This window comes from Oncorhynchus mykiss, chromosome 2, assembly GCF_057628025.1.
Source record: "Oncorhynchus mykiss isolate SJ-2025 chromosome 2, ASM5762802v1, whole genome shotgun sequence".
In the NCBI taxonomy this organism is placed as follows: Eukaryota; Metazoa; Chordata; class Actinopteri; order Salmoniformes; family Salmonidae; genus Oncorhynchus; species Oncorhynchus mykiss.
This window is the reverse complement of record NC_143023.1, coordinates 57,812,550-57,830,708: the sequence shown is the minus strand read 5'-3', so window position 1 is coordinate 57,830,708 and position 18,159 is coordinate 57,812,550. Positions and strand designations below refer to the sequence as shown.

General features: G+C 41.6%; 1 protein-coding gene across 4 annotated transcripts in view; it reads right to left on the bottom strand.

The window, feature by feature from the left end:
* LOC110492500 (ATP-binding cassette, sub-family C (CFTR/MRP), member 8) overlaps window positions 1-18,159 on the bottom strand; it is a 117,887-nt gene that overhangs the window by 66,329 nt on the left and 33,399 nt on the right. For all 4 annotated transcript variants that reach the window (XM_090203429.1, XM_090203432.1, XM_090203433.1 and 1 more), the window contains 3 exons: window positions 15,114-15,356; window positions 5,186-5,374; window positions 961-1,125 (listed from right to left, as the gene is read on the bottom strand). In XM_090203429.1, coding sequence (XP_090059555.1) covers window positions 961-1,125; window positions 5,186-5,374; window positions 15,114-15,356 — 597 coding nt within the window. The remainder of the gene's footprint in view (window positions 1-960; window positions 1,126-5,185; window positions 5,375-15,113; window positions 15,357-18,159) is intronic.

Here is an 18,159-nt window from a genome sequence, read left to right as displayed (position 1 = left end):
AACAATAAATGTAGTTTGGCTACTCTCATTCTTAGCCACCCCCCCTGCTATACATGTATAATAATGGTAAAATAATGGACAATCTACAAGTAACTGCGAAAATAAAAGGAAACACTTCAGTCAATTATTTTTTGTATTTGTCTTTAACTTTTATTTAACTAGGCAAGTCAGTTAGGAACAAATTCTTATTTACAACGATGGTCTACCCTAAATGTGGGATTAAAACAGGTGCTTCCAAACAGGTGTGGTTCCTGAGTTAATTAACCAATTAACATCTCATCATGCTTAGGGCCATGTATACAAATGCCCAATTGCCCATTATTTTGGCTACCATGGCTAGAAGAGATTTCAGTGACTTTGAAAGAGGGGACTCGAAGGAGCATAGGGTGTTTTAATAAAGTGTGTGTGTGTGTGTGTGTGTGTGTGTCAGTCAGTCACCAGATCTCAACCCAATTGAACACCTACGGGAGATTCTGGAGCGGCGCCTGAGACGGCGTTATCCACCACCATCAACAAAACGCCAAATTATGGGATTCCTCGTGGAAGAATGGAGTCGCATCCCTCCAGACACTGCCAAGGCGCATTGGATCTGTTCTGATGGCTCGTGGGGGGCCCAATATGCCCCATTAAGACGCTTTATTTTTATGTTTATTTTACTTCGGCAGTTACCTGTATGCCATTGTATATATTGACAATGTATGACCGTACTCTCTAGGAGCTCTGCTGGGTTTCTACCATAGACAGGCATATAGAACAAAACTGATGTACTGATACTGCAGATGCTTTTGTAACACCAATCCCCTGCTTCTAAGTAATAGAGAATGAGAATAAGCATAAGGGGCAGAATGTCTTCACACAAATCTCCATGGACATCTGTAGGCCTATGGGCTACATGTGAAAGTTTGCAGAGATCATTTTTGCGTAGTGGTCCCTACTGTGCATAGGCCTACAGTACAGTACCTGTATAGCCCCTCGTAAGTTGATGCCCGTCTCGATGGCCACATAATACGAGGCCTGGAGGAAGGTTCTCTGCAGGATCAGGGCAAAGAACAGCAGCACGGCCAGCACGTATGCATTCGCCAAGAACTCTTGAGAGGAGATAAAGTAGACCCCCAGCAGCTTTATCTGAAAGCAAAGCGAGAGACAGAGACATGGACCCAGTCAGTCAGTACCCCCCCCCACCCAGTCAATATCCTACTCACATAGACAGCAGCTGCCTGCTGGGAGGGCAACGGATCAAAGAAAACACATACGGCGAGTCTGACTGTGACTGTCATGACAAGTTCAAAAATCTCTCAAAGAGAATATATATGTACATCAGAGGGGAAAATGGTTTGATTTTCTATAAGGAAATTACATGAATTCCTACCCCGTTGAGAAAAAGAACTCCCAGACATTCCCTAAGATGATCAATGAACGATCTACTTAAAAGTAATCCGCTGCACCTTTCTTATCGAAGACTCTTGATCATGCCAGCTATTCTTGGCCCACTCACCCTCTTTCTGGCTGTACTGTAATGATGATGGATGTCTTTAGAGTCATTCAGTTCTCCCAGTGAATCACACCAAGGTTGGGGTCATACTGTATCAAATCCACTATTTTAAGGATGTTCAATCAATGACAGAAGTCATCCTTCAGGTGCTGTCCCTAGCCTTGGATTATGCAGTCAAGGGTCTCAGGTGAGAAAGATATATTTGTTCTCATATCTCTGAGGAGCCATTAAAACTAGGACAGGTAATACGTCATTCTAGCTTAGATGTAATTTGTCTCTTTCTCACACTCTCTCCCTCTTCCCCGTCTCTCTCTCTCTCTTTCTTGCCGTCTTTCCCTCTCTCTTTCACACACTCATACACAGAGACATTTCGCAATATTTAATGGTACACAGTCAACTCCTGTCCTAAATGTATGTCAATTGAATGCAAATGAATACTTTGGTTGAGTACGCTGCCCTTCAAGTTCCAGCTTTCCATTTCTCTCTGGACATCTGGACGCTCCATTGCAGGGATTCACAACAAGTTATTGAGAAGTTCCAAGCCATTGCATTTATCAATAGCTGACTACACCTCCTTTTCTTGTCAGCCTACAGTCTCATGGCATCATTTTTTAGCTCGACAGCACTCTGTAATCTCTTCCAGGGGCGACTATTTCAGTCTAACCTCGGCCCAAACACAATGTCGAGATGGAGCCAGAGCCAGAAAAGAACGCTGTTTGCCTTCTATGAGTGTCTACAGATAACAGGTCCACCCCACTGTTTCCAAATCAGCTCCTCTTTTAGATATTCAGTTTCGTAACCTCTGACAAAATCATAAAATACCTTTTCTTTACCTTCTGCTTTCTACACGTAGCTACAGAACACTTCTACTGTTACTGAGGCAAATCAGCAATGTTCCATTACGCAACTCTGTGACTTTCAAACAACAAACGGAGGATCTATTATTACAGCAGGAGAGGAGATCTGACAGATGCGTCCATTTCCTGTCTGCTCTGAGTGGAATATGAGAGTTTGAGACAGAACGACAGACAGAAAGCAGCACGGTGAGGTTGCCAGTCATTAACCTCATGAATAATTAATTGGCTCCAAGTGAGGAGTTCACCTTTGAGGATAAGTGTGTCCTCCTTTTGGAGGACCTGACCTTTTAAAAAAACGGGAGATCAAGTGTGTGTGTGTGTGTGTGTGTGCGTGCGTGCATGCACCTCCAGTTGAAATCGGAAGTTTACATACACTTAGGTTGGAGTCATTAAAACTCATTTTTCAACAACTCCACAAATTTCTTGTTAACAAACTATAGTTTTGGCAAGTCGGTTAGCACATCTACATTGTGCATGACATAAGTAATTTTTTCCAACAATTGTTTACAGACAGATTATTTAATTTATAATTCACTGTATCGCAATACCTTAGAAAGAAAATTGTAGACCTCCACAAGTTTGGTTCATCCATGGGAGCAATTTCCAAACGCCTGCAGGTACCAAGTTCAACTGTATAAACAATAGTACGCAAGTATAAACACCATGGGACCATGGAGCCGTCATACCACTCAGGAAGGAGACGCGTTCTGTCTCCTAGAGATGAACGTACTTTAGTGCGAAAAGTGCAAATCAATCCCAAAACCACAGTAAAGGACCTTGTGAAGATGCTGGAGTAAACAGGTACAAAAGTATCTATATTCATAGTAAAACAAGTCCTATAGTGACATAACCTGAAATGCCGCTCAGCAAGGAAGAAGCCACTGCTCCAAAACCACCACAAAAAAGCCAGACTCCGGTTTGCAAAAACAAAGATCATACTTTTTTGAGAAATGTCCTCTGGTCTGATGAAACAAAAATAGAACTGTTTGGCCATAATGACCATCGTTATGTTTGGAGGAAAAGGGGGGCCTTGCAAGCCGAAGAACACCATCCCAACCATGAAGCACGGGGGTGGCAGCATCATGTTGTGGGGGTGCTTTGCTGCAGGAGGGACTGGTGCACTTCACAAAATAGATGGCATCATGAGGCAGGAAAATTATGTGGATATATTGAAGCAGCGTCTTAAGACATCAGTTGTTAAAGCTTGGTCGCAAATGGGTCTTCCAAATGGAAAATGACCTGAAGCATACTTCCAAAGTTGTGGCAAAATGGCTTAAGGACAACAAAGTCAAGGAGTGGCCATCACAAAGCCCTGACCTCAATCCCATAGAAAATCTGTGGGCAGAACTGAAAAAGCGTGTGTGAGCAAGGAGGCCTACAAACCTGACTCAGTTACACCAGCTCTGTCAGAATGGGCCAAAATTCACCCAACTTATTATGGGAAGCTTGTGGAAGGCTGCACTGGTATTAGTCGTAACATATTTTTGTTACCGTTATGATGTAGTGAAGGCGTGTACTTGTATTGTATTTAGAAATGTCAATATATCTGTATTTTTATGTAAATACAATAATTTGCTAAAGTATTTAGTATTTTAGTTTGATACATTGGTCTTTAGACTGTCTTGTATTTGCTACAAGATACATTTGGCTGACTGAGATGCTCCCTCCTCCTCCTGACCATCAATTTTGTGTCTCTCTTTCACCTTGCATTGGTATCGGAAGTCTGATAAATTACCAAAATATAAATGTAAAAATGAACACTTGGTATTATTGTAATGTGCTCTGCCCCCGAAACAAGGCCAATATTAATACCTATTGTTTTTTGTAATTGTTACATTTAGGTCATTTAGCGGACACTCTTATTCAGAGCGACTTACAGTCAGTGCAAGTCAGTCCAAGGTAGATAAACAACCACATATTACATTCGTAGCAAGTAAAACATTTTTTTTTTTTGTATGTTACTGTTACAGAGAATGTTGTTGTAGTGAAGGCGTGTACTTGCAACTGTATTTTGTATTTTGAAATGACAAAATACCTGTATTTAATGTAAATACAATACTTTGCAAAAGTAGTTAGTATTTTAGTTTGATACATTGGTTTTTAGAGTATCTTGTATTTGTTATTTAAACCCCCAAATTTGACCATTACACACACTGGTAGTTACAGGTGTGGCTATACAAAACGCTGCCAGAGATTTTTCAACTAAACTGATATTTCCGATACTATTTTTGTCCTCATAAAATGTCGTTGTCCAGTTGCATTGGGGGTCTGTATGAATTTAGAAAATGCTCCATTATTAAAATAAATACAGTTTGGGGTCCGTAAAGTAATCCAACAATGTGTACGCCGTCTTCTCTCATTGATCGTGACATGCGGCCCTTTGGGGTGGCACCTGTCTGAATCAATGAGAGAAGATTAGAAAAATACACACATTGTTTGATTACTTTTACGGACCAAAACATTTATTTACTTTAAAAACGGAGCATTTTCTTAATTCAAACAGACCCCCTGCAACTGGACACTGACATTTAATGAGACTCCTGTTTCCACAAATCGAGGTATCGACAATATCAGGTTAGTTGAAAAACCTCTGGCAACATTTTGTAAAGCCACACCTGTAACTACCAGTATAATGGTCAGAGATCTGGTGTTAGAATCTGTAGCTACCTCTGACCCATCGATCTGACGTCCAAACTTTCTTGATTAGCTAACATTGATTGATTTACTTTGCTTTCTTACATTTCTTGATGTATACACAATTCAGCTTTTAGCTGCCATATATATATTTTTTTGTATACATACATATATATATATATATTAAATAATATATTCTCACCGGGGGCTGTATGGTGCGATTCTCCTTGCTGATGTGGTGGACGATGCCAGAGATACAGAGAGGCCCAGCGAAGCCCAGCAGGTCAGCCAGGAAGCGAAAGGTGATGCTGATGATGAGGGGACGTCCAAACGCCTGGCATAGGGCCCTCCAGATCCACTTAGGGTCCTGCGGCATGGAGCCCAGAGGCCTCTGCAAGGGGAAGAACATCATGATTACAGTATATCAGGTAAAAAAAAGTGAAAAATCACACAGCATATTGGCCAGTGTTAACTAGAGTTGATATTTCAGTCTAGCATTTCTTGTGTTGATTCAGGTGTTAAATGAACTGTGTAAGTGTTAAATTAACACACATTGTGTCAGTGTTAATAACCAGTGTTAAACCAAAACCACGCCCATTGTTATATTTCACAGCGTGCTCCATTGCAGGTTCATTGTTCTAACTGTTTGTTCCAATATCTATTATTTTTATTAATCTTATGCCACTCAAATTATAAATAGCATAGAACATTTGTATCCAAATTGGTTACTTGGATATTATTGCACTCGTTACTGAAATGGTTGTTCCTTGTTTAGATGGTTTAGGTAGTTTCATATCTTCAACTACCCAATCCAGAAGGTCATTCTGAATGCAGGTTGTGGGTGAATACAAATTCCAAACGTTGGATATCTCCACTCTGGCTGGATTCCAATAGGAATTACACTTCACTTTGCAAGCCGTCACTTTGTAGGCCTGAAAACAATGAGGTTGGGGGCACTGTATTACGGTTAAAACTAGGCCCTCAAAATAAGGTTGTATTAACTAATTGTATTGTGTTGAAGAATACAATTAAAATCATAATGGATTTGCTTATAATCTCACTTGGTGAAGGCAACAGGACAAAGAAAATTGACTGCAACAACCATTTCTCTGTCACTAACAAACACAATCATGGGTGGTAACTACAATTGATCAGAAAGGCAAGGCACGCTGTGAAATATACAAATAAGGCTTTACACTAAGCAGTGTGTTCATTTAATACTGACATTTGTGGACCCATATTGACACCGGACCAGTGTTGAATTGAACACTGTCAGTGTTGATTTAACACTGGAGAATTTGCTGTGCAAGATTCAAGTAAAGTGCTATCTAAGTTCCTACTAAGGAATCGGAATACATTTCTGCTGTATTGCAGCGGCTCTCACGGTCAGTTCTTTCTAAAAAAAGGTCTTCCAACAGAAAAACTAGGTCACACATCACAAGGCTGTTAACATGACATGAAAAGGTAATTGGCCCGGGGAAAAAACAACAACTGCATACCCAATTTGATCAGGAGCAGTGCACCAGCCACACACTCAAAAAACAAACCTACAGAACTAGGACAAGCATGGAACCCCTGCTGGCTCGCTGTTTCTGTTGCATCTTGGGATTCAGTGTTTAACGAGGGAAGAAGGAGAAGAGCGTAGTTCCCGTGCTTCTCATCTCAGTGGTTCCCTAGTAATGATGTCCTCACAGTTCTGCCATCTCATGAGTTCAGTTTTAATCCTAGGATACTGTCCTCACAGAAGAGATTAGCTCAGATCCTTCAATAACACCAGCATTCAGGCACTTGTGTGCAGTCAAAATGTTTGCCTGATCTCAATATTTTAAACAAAGGTTGAAACCCTCCATGTATACTGTATGAAGGAGAAATATTCAGAGGCCAAACATTTTGTATGTTCAACTATTTATTGTAGTTATACCCCTGGCACTGACAATGCGTTGTGTGATGTTTACACATTTAGAGTTTGTGATGATCAGAGAGAGTGCCTGGCTACTCTGGCTAGAGTAGTAAACAAGCCACAGCCTCTCGGTCTGTGTGTGCGCATGTGCAAGTGTGTGTGTCCTGGCTTTCCCACTCCTCTCTAGGGGGTGAAGGTCCTGGCTTGGAGGCAGCCTCTGGTCAGGCTTTTTGATGTAGAGAGCACAGGGGCAGATACATAAATAAACAAATAAACCAAATTTGGTTCTTCCCGACTTCCGAAAATGACCTTGGTGTGTGTGACTTTCCTGTTTCATGGACACAAATGTGCACGTCACGTCCCAAGCAATTAATGCGTTCTAGCTCATATAGGATGTGTCACTACACACTAACTGTCATAATCAGACCCTATGTCCATTTTCCCTTGGGCCCCATCTCAGCCAAATCCAAATATGTATTTATGCATATGGTTTCTAGTTTGACAGCAACAAACAGATGTTCTGTTCATACCCTAGTGCTGTACTGTAGTGTAAATACCCATATGCTTGTTTTAACCCTGCACTTGTTTCAAACCACCCCAGAGTGCCTTACAAGTGCATTCATCTTAAGATAGCTAGGTGAGACAACACATCCCAATCGTATAAAATACATTTACCATCAACAAAGTAAGAGACCAGAGGTGGTGAGACCAGAGGTGGTGGAGTGGAGTGCTCAGGATGGGATGTAGGGTTTGAGCATAACCTGAAGGTAAGAAGGTGCAGAGTAGCAGGATGACATGGAAGAACTTGGGAAGTTTGAACACCAGGCGGGCTGCGGCATTCTGGATAAATTGCAGGGGTATGATGGCACACGCGGGGAGCCCAGCCAACAGAGCGTTACAGTAGTCTAAACGAGAGATTAGAAGTGCCTGGATTAGGACCTGCTCCGCATCTTGTGTGAGGAAAGGTCGTCCTCTACGGATGTTGTAGAGCATAAACCTGCAGGAGCGAGTCACTGATGTTTGCAGAGAACGACAGGGTGTTGTCCAGGGTCACACCAAGATTTTTGAGTAGTTGAGTGTCATCTGCATAGCAATGATAGGAGAGACCATGTGAGGATATGACAGAACCCGAGCGACTTTGTGTGAAAAGAGAAAAGAGGAGAGGGCCTAGAACAGAGCCCTGTTGGACACCAGTAGTAAGAGCATATGGTGCAGACAGATTCTCTCCACGCCACCTGGTAGGAGCGACTTGCCAGGTAGGACGCAATCCAGGAGTGTGGAGAGGAGGATCTGATGGTTCACAGCGTCAAAGGCAGCAGATAGAGTCAGCTGTGGCAGAGCAGAGAACCTCTGTGACACAGATACAAGCGGTCTCAGTTGAGTGAGTTGCCTTGAAGCCTGACTGGTTAGGTCAAGAAGACGGTTCTGAGAGAGATAGCGAGAGTTGGTCAGACGTGGTTCTTTCAGTGAGACACAACACGTGGCAGGGGACAGGGGTCAAGGATCAAAGGTCAGGGGCAGGGTTTTCCAGTGCACACTGGACTCCGAGGTCAATGAGACAGTCCAGGCTGCTTGTGAATCCGCACCCCACGTCCTTCCAGCAGGATAGAAGGATTAAAGAGATGGAGAGATGAAGTAGAGAGATGGAAGGGAAAAGAAGACTAAAAGATTAAGAGGAGCAAGGTCATTATCATTCTACTGTGAACACTGCGACTTTTTGACCCCTCGCAGGGTGAAAGAACTCGACTTTTCATGGGAAGAAAGTGGGAAGTGTGTGTGTGTATGTGTGTGTGTGTGTGGTGACTGGGTTTGTCCCTCTGCTACTCTGTGTGATGATTAAAGTCTCAAGTTTCACATATTCACGGTTGTGTCAAATCAACATATAAGCAAAATAACATTATTTAGCCTGCAGAGTTACCAGATATGGCCTGGGATGTTACATGATCTTATTTCCTGTGAAACTGGACAGTAACACACAGTAAGGGAACCGGAACGTCGGATGTGTGTGAGTGTGTGGGGGGAGATATATATATATATATATATATATATATATATATATATATATATATATATATATATATATATATATATATATATATATATATATATCTGTTCAGTGTTAACTAGAGAAGAGAATCATCTATTTGGAAATCCATCTCAGATTTACGGATGCATGTCAAATCACCACAGGGCATTGGAGAACAGAGTTGAATTGTTTAGAGAACAAGTAAAATCGATGCTTTTTAGTTACTCGTATTGACATTTTATTGAAACAATCTGACTGGGCAAGCTGCATTGACGCAACCTAACAAAATGCAATCCAAACAGAATATGTCATGCTTCAAAAGAAAGATTCATATCAACCAAAACATACTGTGCAATCTGTTCTTATATAAACACTTAACACTGTATTTATTTGTCACTGTGTGGAACATCCAAGCTAATCCCTGCACTGTAAAAAAAAAAAAATATATATATATATATATATATATATATATATTTATTGTAATATATACTGTAATATTTGGTACCGTTGTTTTACGGTAACTAACAGGTAACTGGCTGCCAGTAGTTACTGTAATATCCGAGCAATGACAAACAGTACATTACTGTAACATTTACTGTATAATACTCTAAAAGTAAATTCTACTGTAATTGTAATTAATTAATTCAATTAATTGAGGGGAGGTGGGGTTTGCATTTTACAGTAATTACATGGGATTGGTGCAAGCAGGTTGGCTGCTAGGTAATGTATTTTCATATTACAGCAAATCAAATATATACACTACGGTTCAAAAGTTTGGGGTCACTTAGAAATGTTCTTGTTTTTGAAAGAAAAGCACTTTTTTTGTCCATTAAAATAACATCAAATTGATTAGAAATACAGTGTAGACATTGTTAATGTTGTAATAGACTATTGTAGCTGGAGACGGCTGATGTTTTTAATGGAATATCTTCATAGCCATACAGAGGCCCATTATCAGCAACCATCACTCCTGTGTTCCAACCATCACTCCTGTGTTAGCTAATCCAAGTTTATCATTTTAAAAGGCTAACTGATCATTAGAAAACCCTTTTGCAATTATGTTAGCACAGCTGAAAACTGTTGTCTGATTAAAGAAGCAATAAAACTGGTCTTCTTTAGACTAGTTGAGTATCTGGAGAATCAGCATTTATGGGTTTGATTACAGGCTCTAAATGGCCAGAAACAAATACCTTTCTTCTGAAACTTGTCATTCTATTCTTGTTCTGAGAAATGAAGGCTATTTGTCAGAACTACTCCCTTCACAGAACAGTGCAAACTGGCCCTAACCAGAAAAGAAAGAGGAGTGGGAGGCCCCGGTGCACAACTGAGCAAGAGGACAAGTACATTAGAGTGTCTAGTTTGAAAAGCAGATGCCTGACAAGTCCTCAACTGACAGCTTCATTAAATAGTACCCGCAAAACACCAGTCTCAACGTCAACAGTGAAGAAGCAACTCCAGGATGCTGGCCATTTTTCAGACTGGCCAATGAAAAGATGGGCAAAAGAACACAGATACTATACAGAGGAACTCTGCCTAGAAGGCCAGCATCCCGGAGTCGCCTCTTCACTGTTGACGTTGAGACTGGTGTTTTGCGGGTACCATTCAATGTCTGCTTTAATTTTTACCCATCTACCAGTAGGTGTCCTTCTTTGCAAGGCATTGGAAAACCTCCCTGGTCTTTGTGGTTGAATCTGTGTTCAAAATTCACTGCTCGACTACAGATAAATGTATGTGTGGGGTACAGAGATGAGGTAGTCATTAAGAAATCATGAGTCCACGCAAATTATTATGTGACTAGTTAGGCACATATTTACTCCTGAACATATATTAGGTTTGCCATAACAAAGAGGTTGAAGACTTCATTCAATACATTTCACCTTTCCATTTTTTATTCATTTGTAAAAATGCCAAAAAACAGAATTCCACTTTGACATTATGGGGTGTTGTGTGTAGGCCAGTGACAAAAGGCTGTAACACAAGAAAATGTGGGGGAAAAGTCTGAATACTTTCCGAAGGCACCCCTTGATGTTTTTTTACATTATGTTAGAGTACAGCCTTATTCCAAAATTGATTATATCATTTTTTCCCCCCTCATCAATCTACACACAATACCCCATAATGACAAAGCTAAAACAGATTTTTTAAATGTTTGCTAATTTCTCATCAACCGGCTCGATTAAGCTTTAGCTCCACACATCTCTTTAAGAATTCACACGTGAGGCTATATACTAAAACAACCAAAGATTTCAAGACTAAAGGCTGGTTTATACTACGGGTGTGTTCTGGAGTGCCAGAGTGCGCTCTGGGTGTTCGTAAACTCAGAGCATTGTCAGATTGTCCGTTCGTAATTTCAGAGCGGTTTGCTCTCAGAGCGTTCAGAGGTCAGACTGGATGCTCTGGCCGAGGAGTCGGGTTGATCTGAGCGTTCTGACCTAACAACAGCAGGCAAGCACCCAAGCTAACTGGCTAACGTTGGCTAGCTACTTCCAGACACAAATGAGAGAACAGCTCACTCTGACCATTTTACTCGCCCTAGCAGAGATGGTTAAGCTGTTTTTTATGTTCTCCAGAGGGTTGGTGATTGCAACTGTGCTGCTGGCAACAAGTTAATTACACGTTTTGCCAACATTTACTGACACCGGCCATATTCAACGGGTGTTGAGCGTTCACAAATTCATCAGTTATTCTGCACTCTGGCACACCCAGGCGAGAGAGCTCTGAAATCGGAGTAGATAGCCAGAGTGAATTGACAGCTACGTCTATCAACAATTATTGCAGTGACATCATGAACATTCTATTGAAATGATTACTTGCATAGTGGAGTCTTTTGTTTAGACACGTAGCTAGCTAAGTAATGAACCATAATCCCAACTCATAATGTTACTACCCTGCATGAATCTCCAGGTAGCTAACCAACCAGGTTCAATGTTAGCTAGCTAACATTAGGCTATAACTAGCAATGCAAATGGCTCTGAGATATGAATATTATTACTGCACAGAGCAAATATGTAACATTATATTAGGTTTATGTAACTAGCTAACAGAACACTAACTTGAAATTAAAACAACTTTGTGACAAAATTTGAAATGTATAATATCTGAAAATGTAGCTAGCTAGACGATCTTAACCATACACATGGATGGACGCTTCTCCCTCTGTCACGGATGCCATGGTTGCCCTTAGTTTGAGGATGTAATCAGGAGACTGGTGTTTTATACAACAGCCTTCTGTGTGTTCTCTTTTCGACTCCGTCTGCATATTTGCAATCAAACGCCAGAATTTTCTCCATCTCCTTAGCCATCATACTCAAATTCCACTGATTTCAAAATTCGGTCCTCCAGAAAGTGGAGAGCAACACTTATGCAGTTCTACTACGTGATATCTTTCAAAAAAGCCGTGTTAGAAAGGATTACCTACACATACTGACCAGCTCATGTCACAGACTGCAACATGGCAGACAAATCCGAACTCATCTCTCGGCATTATCCAGCCCACTCATTATTGCAGCCAATCATGGCTAGCGGGAAGGTTGCTGACTTTTTCTGTGGCTAAACCAACTAGGCTTGTAATTTAACAATTTCATTCATATTTACAGATGGCATACAAGTTCACAAGCATTTCTGCCAAAAAACGCATATTGATATGGCACTCCTGTGAAGTAGTGACGCGCAACATAAGCCTAGCTTCCTGAAACGAGTCACATTTATTTAAAAAATAAAAACTGAAATATCACATTTACATAAGTACTCAGACCCTTTACTCAGTACTTTGTTGAGGCACCTTTGGCAGCGATTACAGCCTCAAGTCTTCCTGGGTTTTACGCTACAGGCTTGGCAGTTTCTCCCATTCTTCTCTGTAAAGCCTGTCAAGATCTGTCAGGTTGGATGGGAAGTGTCGCTGCACAGCTATTTTCAGATCTCTACAAAGTGTTCGATCGGGTTCAAGTCCGGGCTCTGGTTGAGCCACTGAAGGACATTCAGAGACTTGTCCCAAAGCCACTCCTATGTTGTCTTGGCTGTGTGCTTAGGGTCATTTTCCTGTTGGAAGGTGAACCTTCACCCCAGTCTGAGGTTTTCATCAAGGATCTCTGTACTTTGCTTCATTCATTTGCTTTGCCTCAATCCTGGCGAGTCTCCCACTCCCAGTCCCAGAACATCCTCACAGCATGATGCTGCCACCACTATGCTTCACCGTAGGGATGGTGCCAGGTTTCCGCCAGATGTGACGCTTGGAATTCCGGCCAAAGATTTCAATCGTTGTTTCATCAGACCAGAGAATCTTGTTTCTCATGGTCTGAAAGAGTCTTCAGGTGCCTTTTGGCAAACTCCAAGCGGGCTGTCATGTGCCTGTTACTTATGTGTGGTTTCCGTCTGGCCACTCTACCATAAAGGCCTGATTGGTGGAGTGCTGCAGAGATGGTTGTCCTTCTGGAAGGTTCCCTTATCTCCACAGAGGAACTCTGGAGCTCTGTCAAAGTGACCATCGGGTTCTTGGTCACCTCCCTGACCAAGGCCCTTCTCCCCCGATTGCTATGTTTGGCCCTGCCAGCTCTAGGAAGAGTTTTGGTGAATCCAAATTTCTTCCATTTAAGAATGATGGAGGCTACTCTGTTCTTGGGGACCTTCAATGCTGCAGAAATGTTTTGGTACCTTTCCCCAGATCTGTGCCTCGACACAAACCTGTCTCGGAGCTCTACGGACAATTCCTTCGACCTCAAGGTTTGGTTTTTGCTATGACATGCACTGTCAACTGTGGGACCTTAAATAGACAGGTGTGTGCCTTTCCAAATCATGTCAAATCAATTGAATTACCACAGGTGGACTCCAATCAAGTTGGAGAAACATCAAGGATGATCAATGGAAACAGGGTGCACCTGAGCTCAATTTCGGGTCTCATAGCGAAGGGTCTGAATACTTACAGTACCAGTCAAAGGTTTAGACCCGCCAACTCATTCAAGGTTTTTTTATTTTTTTATTTAAATTTTCTACATTGTATAATAATAGTGAAGACATAACTATGAAATTACACATATGGAATAATGTAGTAACCAAAAAAAGTATCAAAATAGATTTTAGATTTTGAAATTAGCCACCCTTTGCCTTGATGACAGCTTTGCACACTCTTGGTATTCTCTCAAACAGCTTCATCTGGAATGCTTTTCCAACAGTCTTGAAGGAGTTCCCACAAATGCTGAGCACTTGTTGGCTGCTTTTCCTTCACTCTGCGGTCCAACTCATCCTAAACTATCTCAATTGGGTTGAGGTCAGGTGATTGTGGAGGCCAGGTCAGCTGATGCAGCACTCCATCACTCTCCTTTTTGGTCAAATAGCCCTTACACAGCCTAGAGGTGTGTTGGGCATTGTCCTGTTGAAAAACAAATTATAGTCCCATTAAGCCCAAACCAGATGGGATGGCGTATTGCTGCACAATGCTGTGGTAGCCATGCCTTCAATTCAAAATAAATCACTGACAGTGTCACCAGCAAAGGACCATCACACCTCTTCCTCCATGCTTCACTGTGAGAACCACAAATGCGGAGATCATCCGTTCACCTACTCTGCGTCTCACAAAGACACAGCGGTTGGAACAAGAAATCTCAAAATGTAGACTCATCAGACCAAAGGACAAATTTCCACTGGTCTAATGTCCATTGCTCGTGTTTCTTGACTCAAGCAAGTCTCTTCTTATTATTGGTGTCCTTTCATAGTGGTTTCTTTGCAGAAATTCTATCATGATGGCCTGATACACGCAGTGTCCTCTGAACAGTTGATATTGAGATGTGTCTGTTTACTTGAACTCTGTGAAGCATTTAGTTGGGCTGCAATTTTTGAGCCTGATAACTCTGATGAAATTATCCTCTGCAGCAGAGGTAACTCTGGGTCTTCCTTTCCTGTGGCGGTCCTCATGAGAGCCAGTTTCATCATAGAGCTTGATAGTTTTTGCGACTGCACTTGAAGAAACTTTTAAAGTTCTTGAAATTTTGCGCATTGAGTGACAATCATGTCTTAAAGTAATGATGGACTGTCGTTTCTCTTTGCTTATTTGAGCCGTAAAAAAAGGTAGGGTATGTTACCATACCGTATTTTACTGTATCCAATACTATTACTGTAATCTTTTTTTGACCATTGTTTTTACGAAAACTTACAGCGCACTGGCTGCCATCTCACTCACTCACTCCTCACTCACTCACTCACTCCCTTTACCCTCTGACTCTCGAAAGCCTTGCGGAGCTTCAGATAGTTGGTGAGGGCTCGCATGGCGATGGGCAGCTTGCCGATGACCTTGAGGTCGATGGGGCGGCGGTGGGCTGCTGTGATGAAGGTGTTCATCCACCAGTAAGTGGCCTTGGACAGCAGGTTGACAAAGGGCTGCAGGAACCTCACCCCCAGATCCTGCAGGTCCTCTGGGGGTTTCACCTCCGTAGCCTCAGTGAAACACAGGTAGCGCTGTGGGGAGGGACAGAGGGAGAGAGGGGTTATCAAGTGGGAAGAGAGAAAAAGACAGATGGAGGATTCACTAAAAGAGAAAGAGCCTAAATAATGAATATATTCAGAACTTAGAACACAAATGTGAACAACGGAACGAACTACGCAACTATTCACTAACGTATGTACAGTTTCGGCAACACAAACGTAAGCCTGACAAATTTTTGAGAGATAATGATTATCTTGATGGACCTGTGAGCTAATGGATATGACAGATAGTGTCTGATAATTATGTGTGATGTAGAGTATCTGACAGGGAAGCTTGCTCTGTTGTGTATTAAATGATGGGTTGCCTGGTCGTGTCTTTGCAAATGCATCAAAGCCTTGGCAAAGCCTCCCTGTATCACACACTGAAATAAGAAACCCTGAACTGTGTTCACTTGAGCTATTCAGCTTTAGAGCTTTGTTGAAGAGAAGTATTATGGGCTGCACTAGGTCTAAGAACGAGGCACACTCCTGGTACCCCGAGCGCTGAAACTGGACGACAGTTAGTGAAACACTAATGTAACAGAGTCAGTTCAGTTCAGCAGTGAGAGTCTCAGCTTGGGGGAAACTAGGTTACTGAAGAATTGCAGCATAGACACATAACTTCCAAACACTTACAGAGAATACGCCCACCAGGTAAAACAAAAACTTAACAAAGAAAATGTTTCTTAAAAGTTGGAATCTGTGGTGGTGAAACTGCCACGTCCATATGTGATATTACAACAACAGAGACGTTACTTCAAATAACGAACACCATTTTTTCCCCCGGACATCACCGAAAGCCCGATAGAACAGTAGAGTATGTACTACACATTTATATTTACCACGAAGCCGGAGCTCCTTTTCTCCGTCTAATAAACAAAACAAAAAGAATAACAAATACGCCTGGAGCAGCTAGTGGCGCTGTTTCCCCTAATGCGGATCTCAGCTTTAAACTTAGCTACTTTTCTTCTTCTTTCTAAGCGCACATCTAAAAGTCTAACCAAAACCTTTTCAATACACAGGACGTGGCAATCATTACTGCATCTTGTCAGTACATTTGAGGGTATAGTTTCACACGGTTTAATATATATCTGCAGAAATAATTCCCAAGACGTCTTCCAGTATGATACAGAGTGTTTTCTTGTCTTCTCACAGTTACCAAGATAGTCAAGCTTGCATGCACTACACAGTTGAAGTCGGAAGTTTACATACACTTATGTTGGAGTCATTAAAACTCATTTTTTCAACCACTCCACAAATTTCTTGTTAATAAACTACAGTTTTGGGAAGTCATTTAGGACATCTACTTTGTGCATGACAACAGGCCATTTTTCCAAAAATTGTTTACAGACAGATTATTTCACTTATAATTCACTATCACAATTCCAGTGGGTCAGAAGTTTACATACACTAAGTTGACTGTGCCTTTAAACAGCTTGGAAAATTCCAGAAAATGATGTCATGGCTTTACAAGCTTCTGATTGACATAATTTGAGTCAATTGGAGGTGTACCTGTGGATGTATTTCAAGGCCTACCTTCAAACTCAGTGCCTCTTTGCTTGACATCATGGGAAAATCTACAGAAATCAGCCAAGACCTCAGAAAATAAATAGTAGACCTCCGCAAATCTGGTTCATCCTTGGGACCAATTTCCAAACGCCTGAAAGTACCACGTTCATCTGTACAAACAATATTACACAAGTATAAACACCATGGGACCACGCAGCTGTCATACCGCTCAGGAAGGAGACGCGTTCTGTCTCCTAGAGATGAACATACTTTTGTGGGAAAAGTGCAAATCAATCCCAGAACAACAGCAAAGGACCTTGTGAAGATGCTGGAGGAAATGGGTACAAAAGTATCTATATCCACAGTAAAATGAGTCCTATATCAACATAACCTGAAAGGCCACTTAGCAAGGAAGAAGCCACTGCTCCAAACTGCCATAAAAAAGCCAGACTCCGGTTTGCAACTGCACATAGGGACAAAGATCATAATTTGTGGAGAAATGTCCACTGGTCTGATGAAACAAAAATAGAACTGTTTGGCCATAATGACCATCATTATGTTTGGAAGAAAAGGGTGAGGCTTGCAAGCCGAAGAACAGCATCGCAACCGTGAAGCACGGGGTGGCAGCATCATGTTGTGGGGGTGCTTTGCTGCAGGAGAGACTGGTGCACTTCACAAAATAGATGGCATCATAAGGCAGGAAAATTATGTGGATATATTGAAGCAACATCTCAAGACATCAGTTAAAGTTAAAGTTAAAGCTTGGTCGCAAATGGGTCTTCCAAATGGACAATGACCCCAAGCATACTTTCAAAGTTGTGGCAAAATTCCTTAAGGACAACAAAGTCAAGGTATTGGAGTGGCCATCACAAAGCCCTGACCTCAATCCCATAAAAAAAGTTGTGGGCAGAACTGAAAAGGCGAGCAAGGAGGCCAACAAACCTGACTCAGTTACACCAGCTCTGTCAGGAAAAATGGGCCAAAATTCACCCAACTTATTGTGGGAAGCTGGTGGAAGGCCCCCAGAAATGTTTGACCCAAGTTAAACAATTTAAAGGCAATGCTACCAAATACGAATTGAGTGTATGTAAACTTATGACCCATTCGGGATGTTATGAAAGAAATCAAATCTGAAATAAATAATTATCTCTAATATTATTCTGATATTTCACATTCTTAAACTAAAGTGGTGATCCTAACTGACTTAAGACAGGGAATTTGTCCCAGGATTAAATGTCAGGAATTGTGAAAAACTGAGTTTAAATGTTTTTTGGCTAAGGTGTATGTA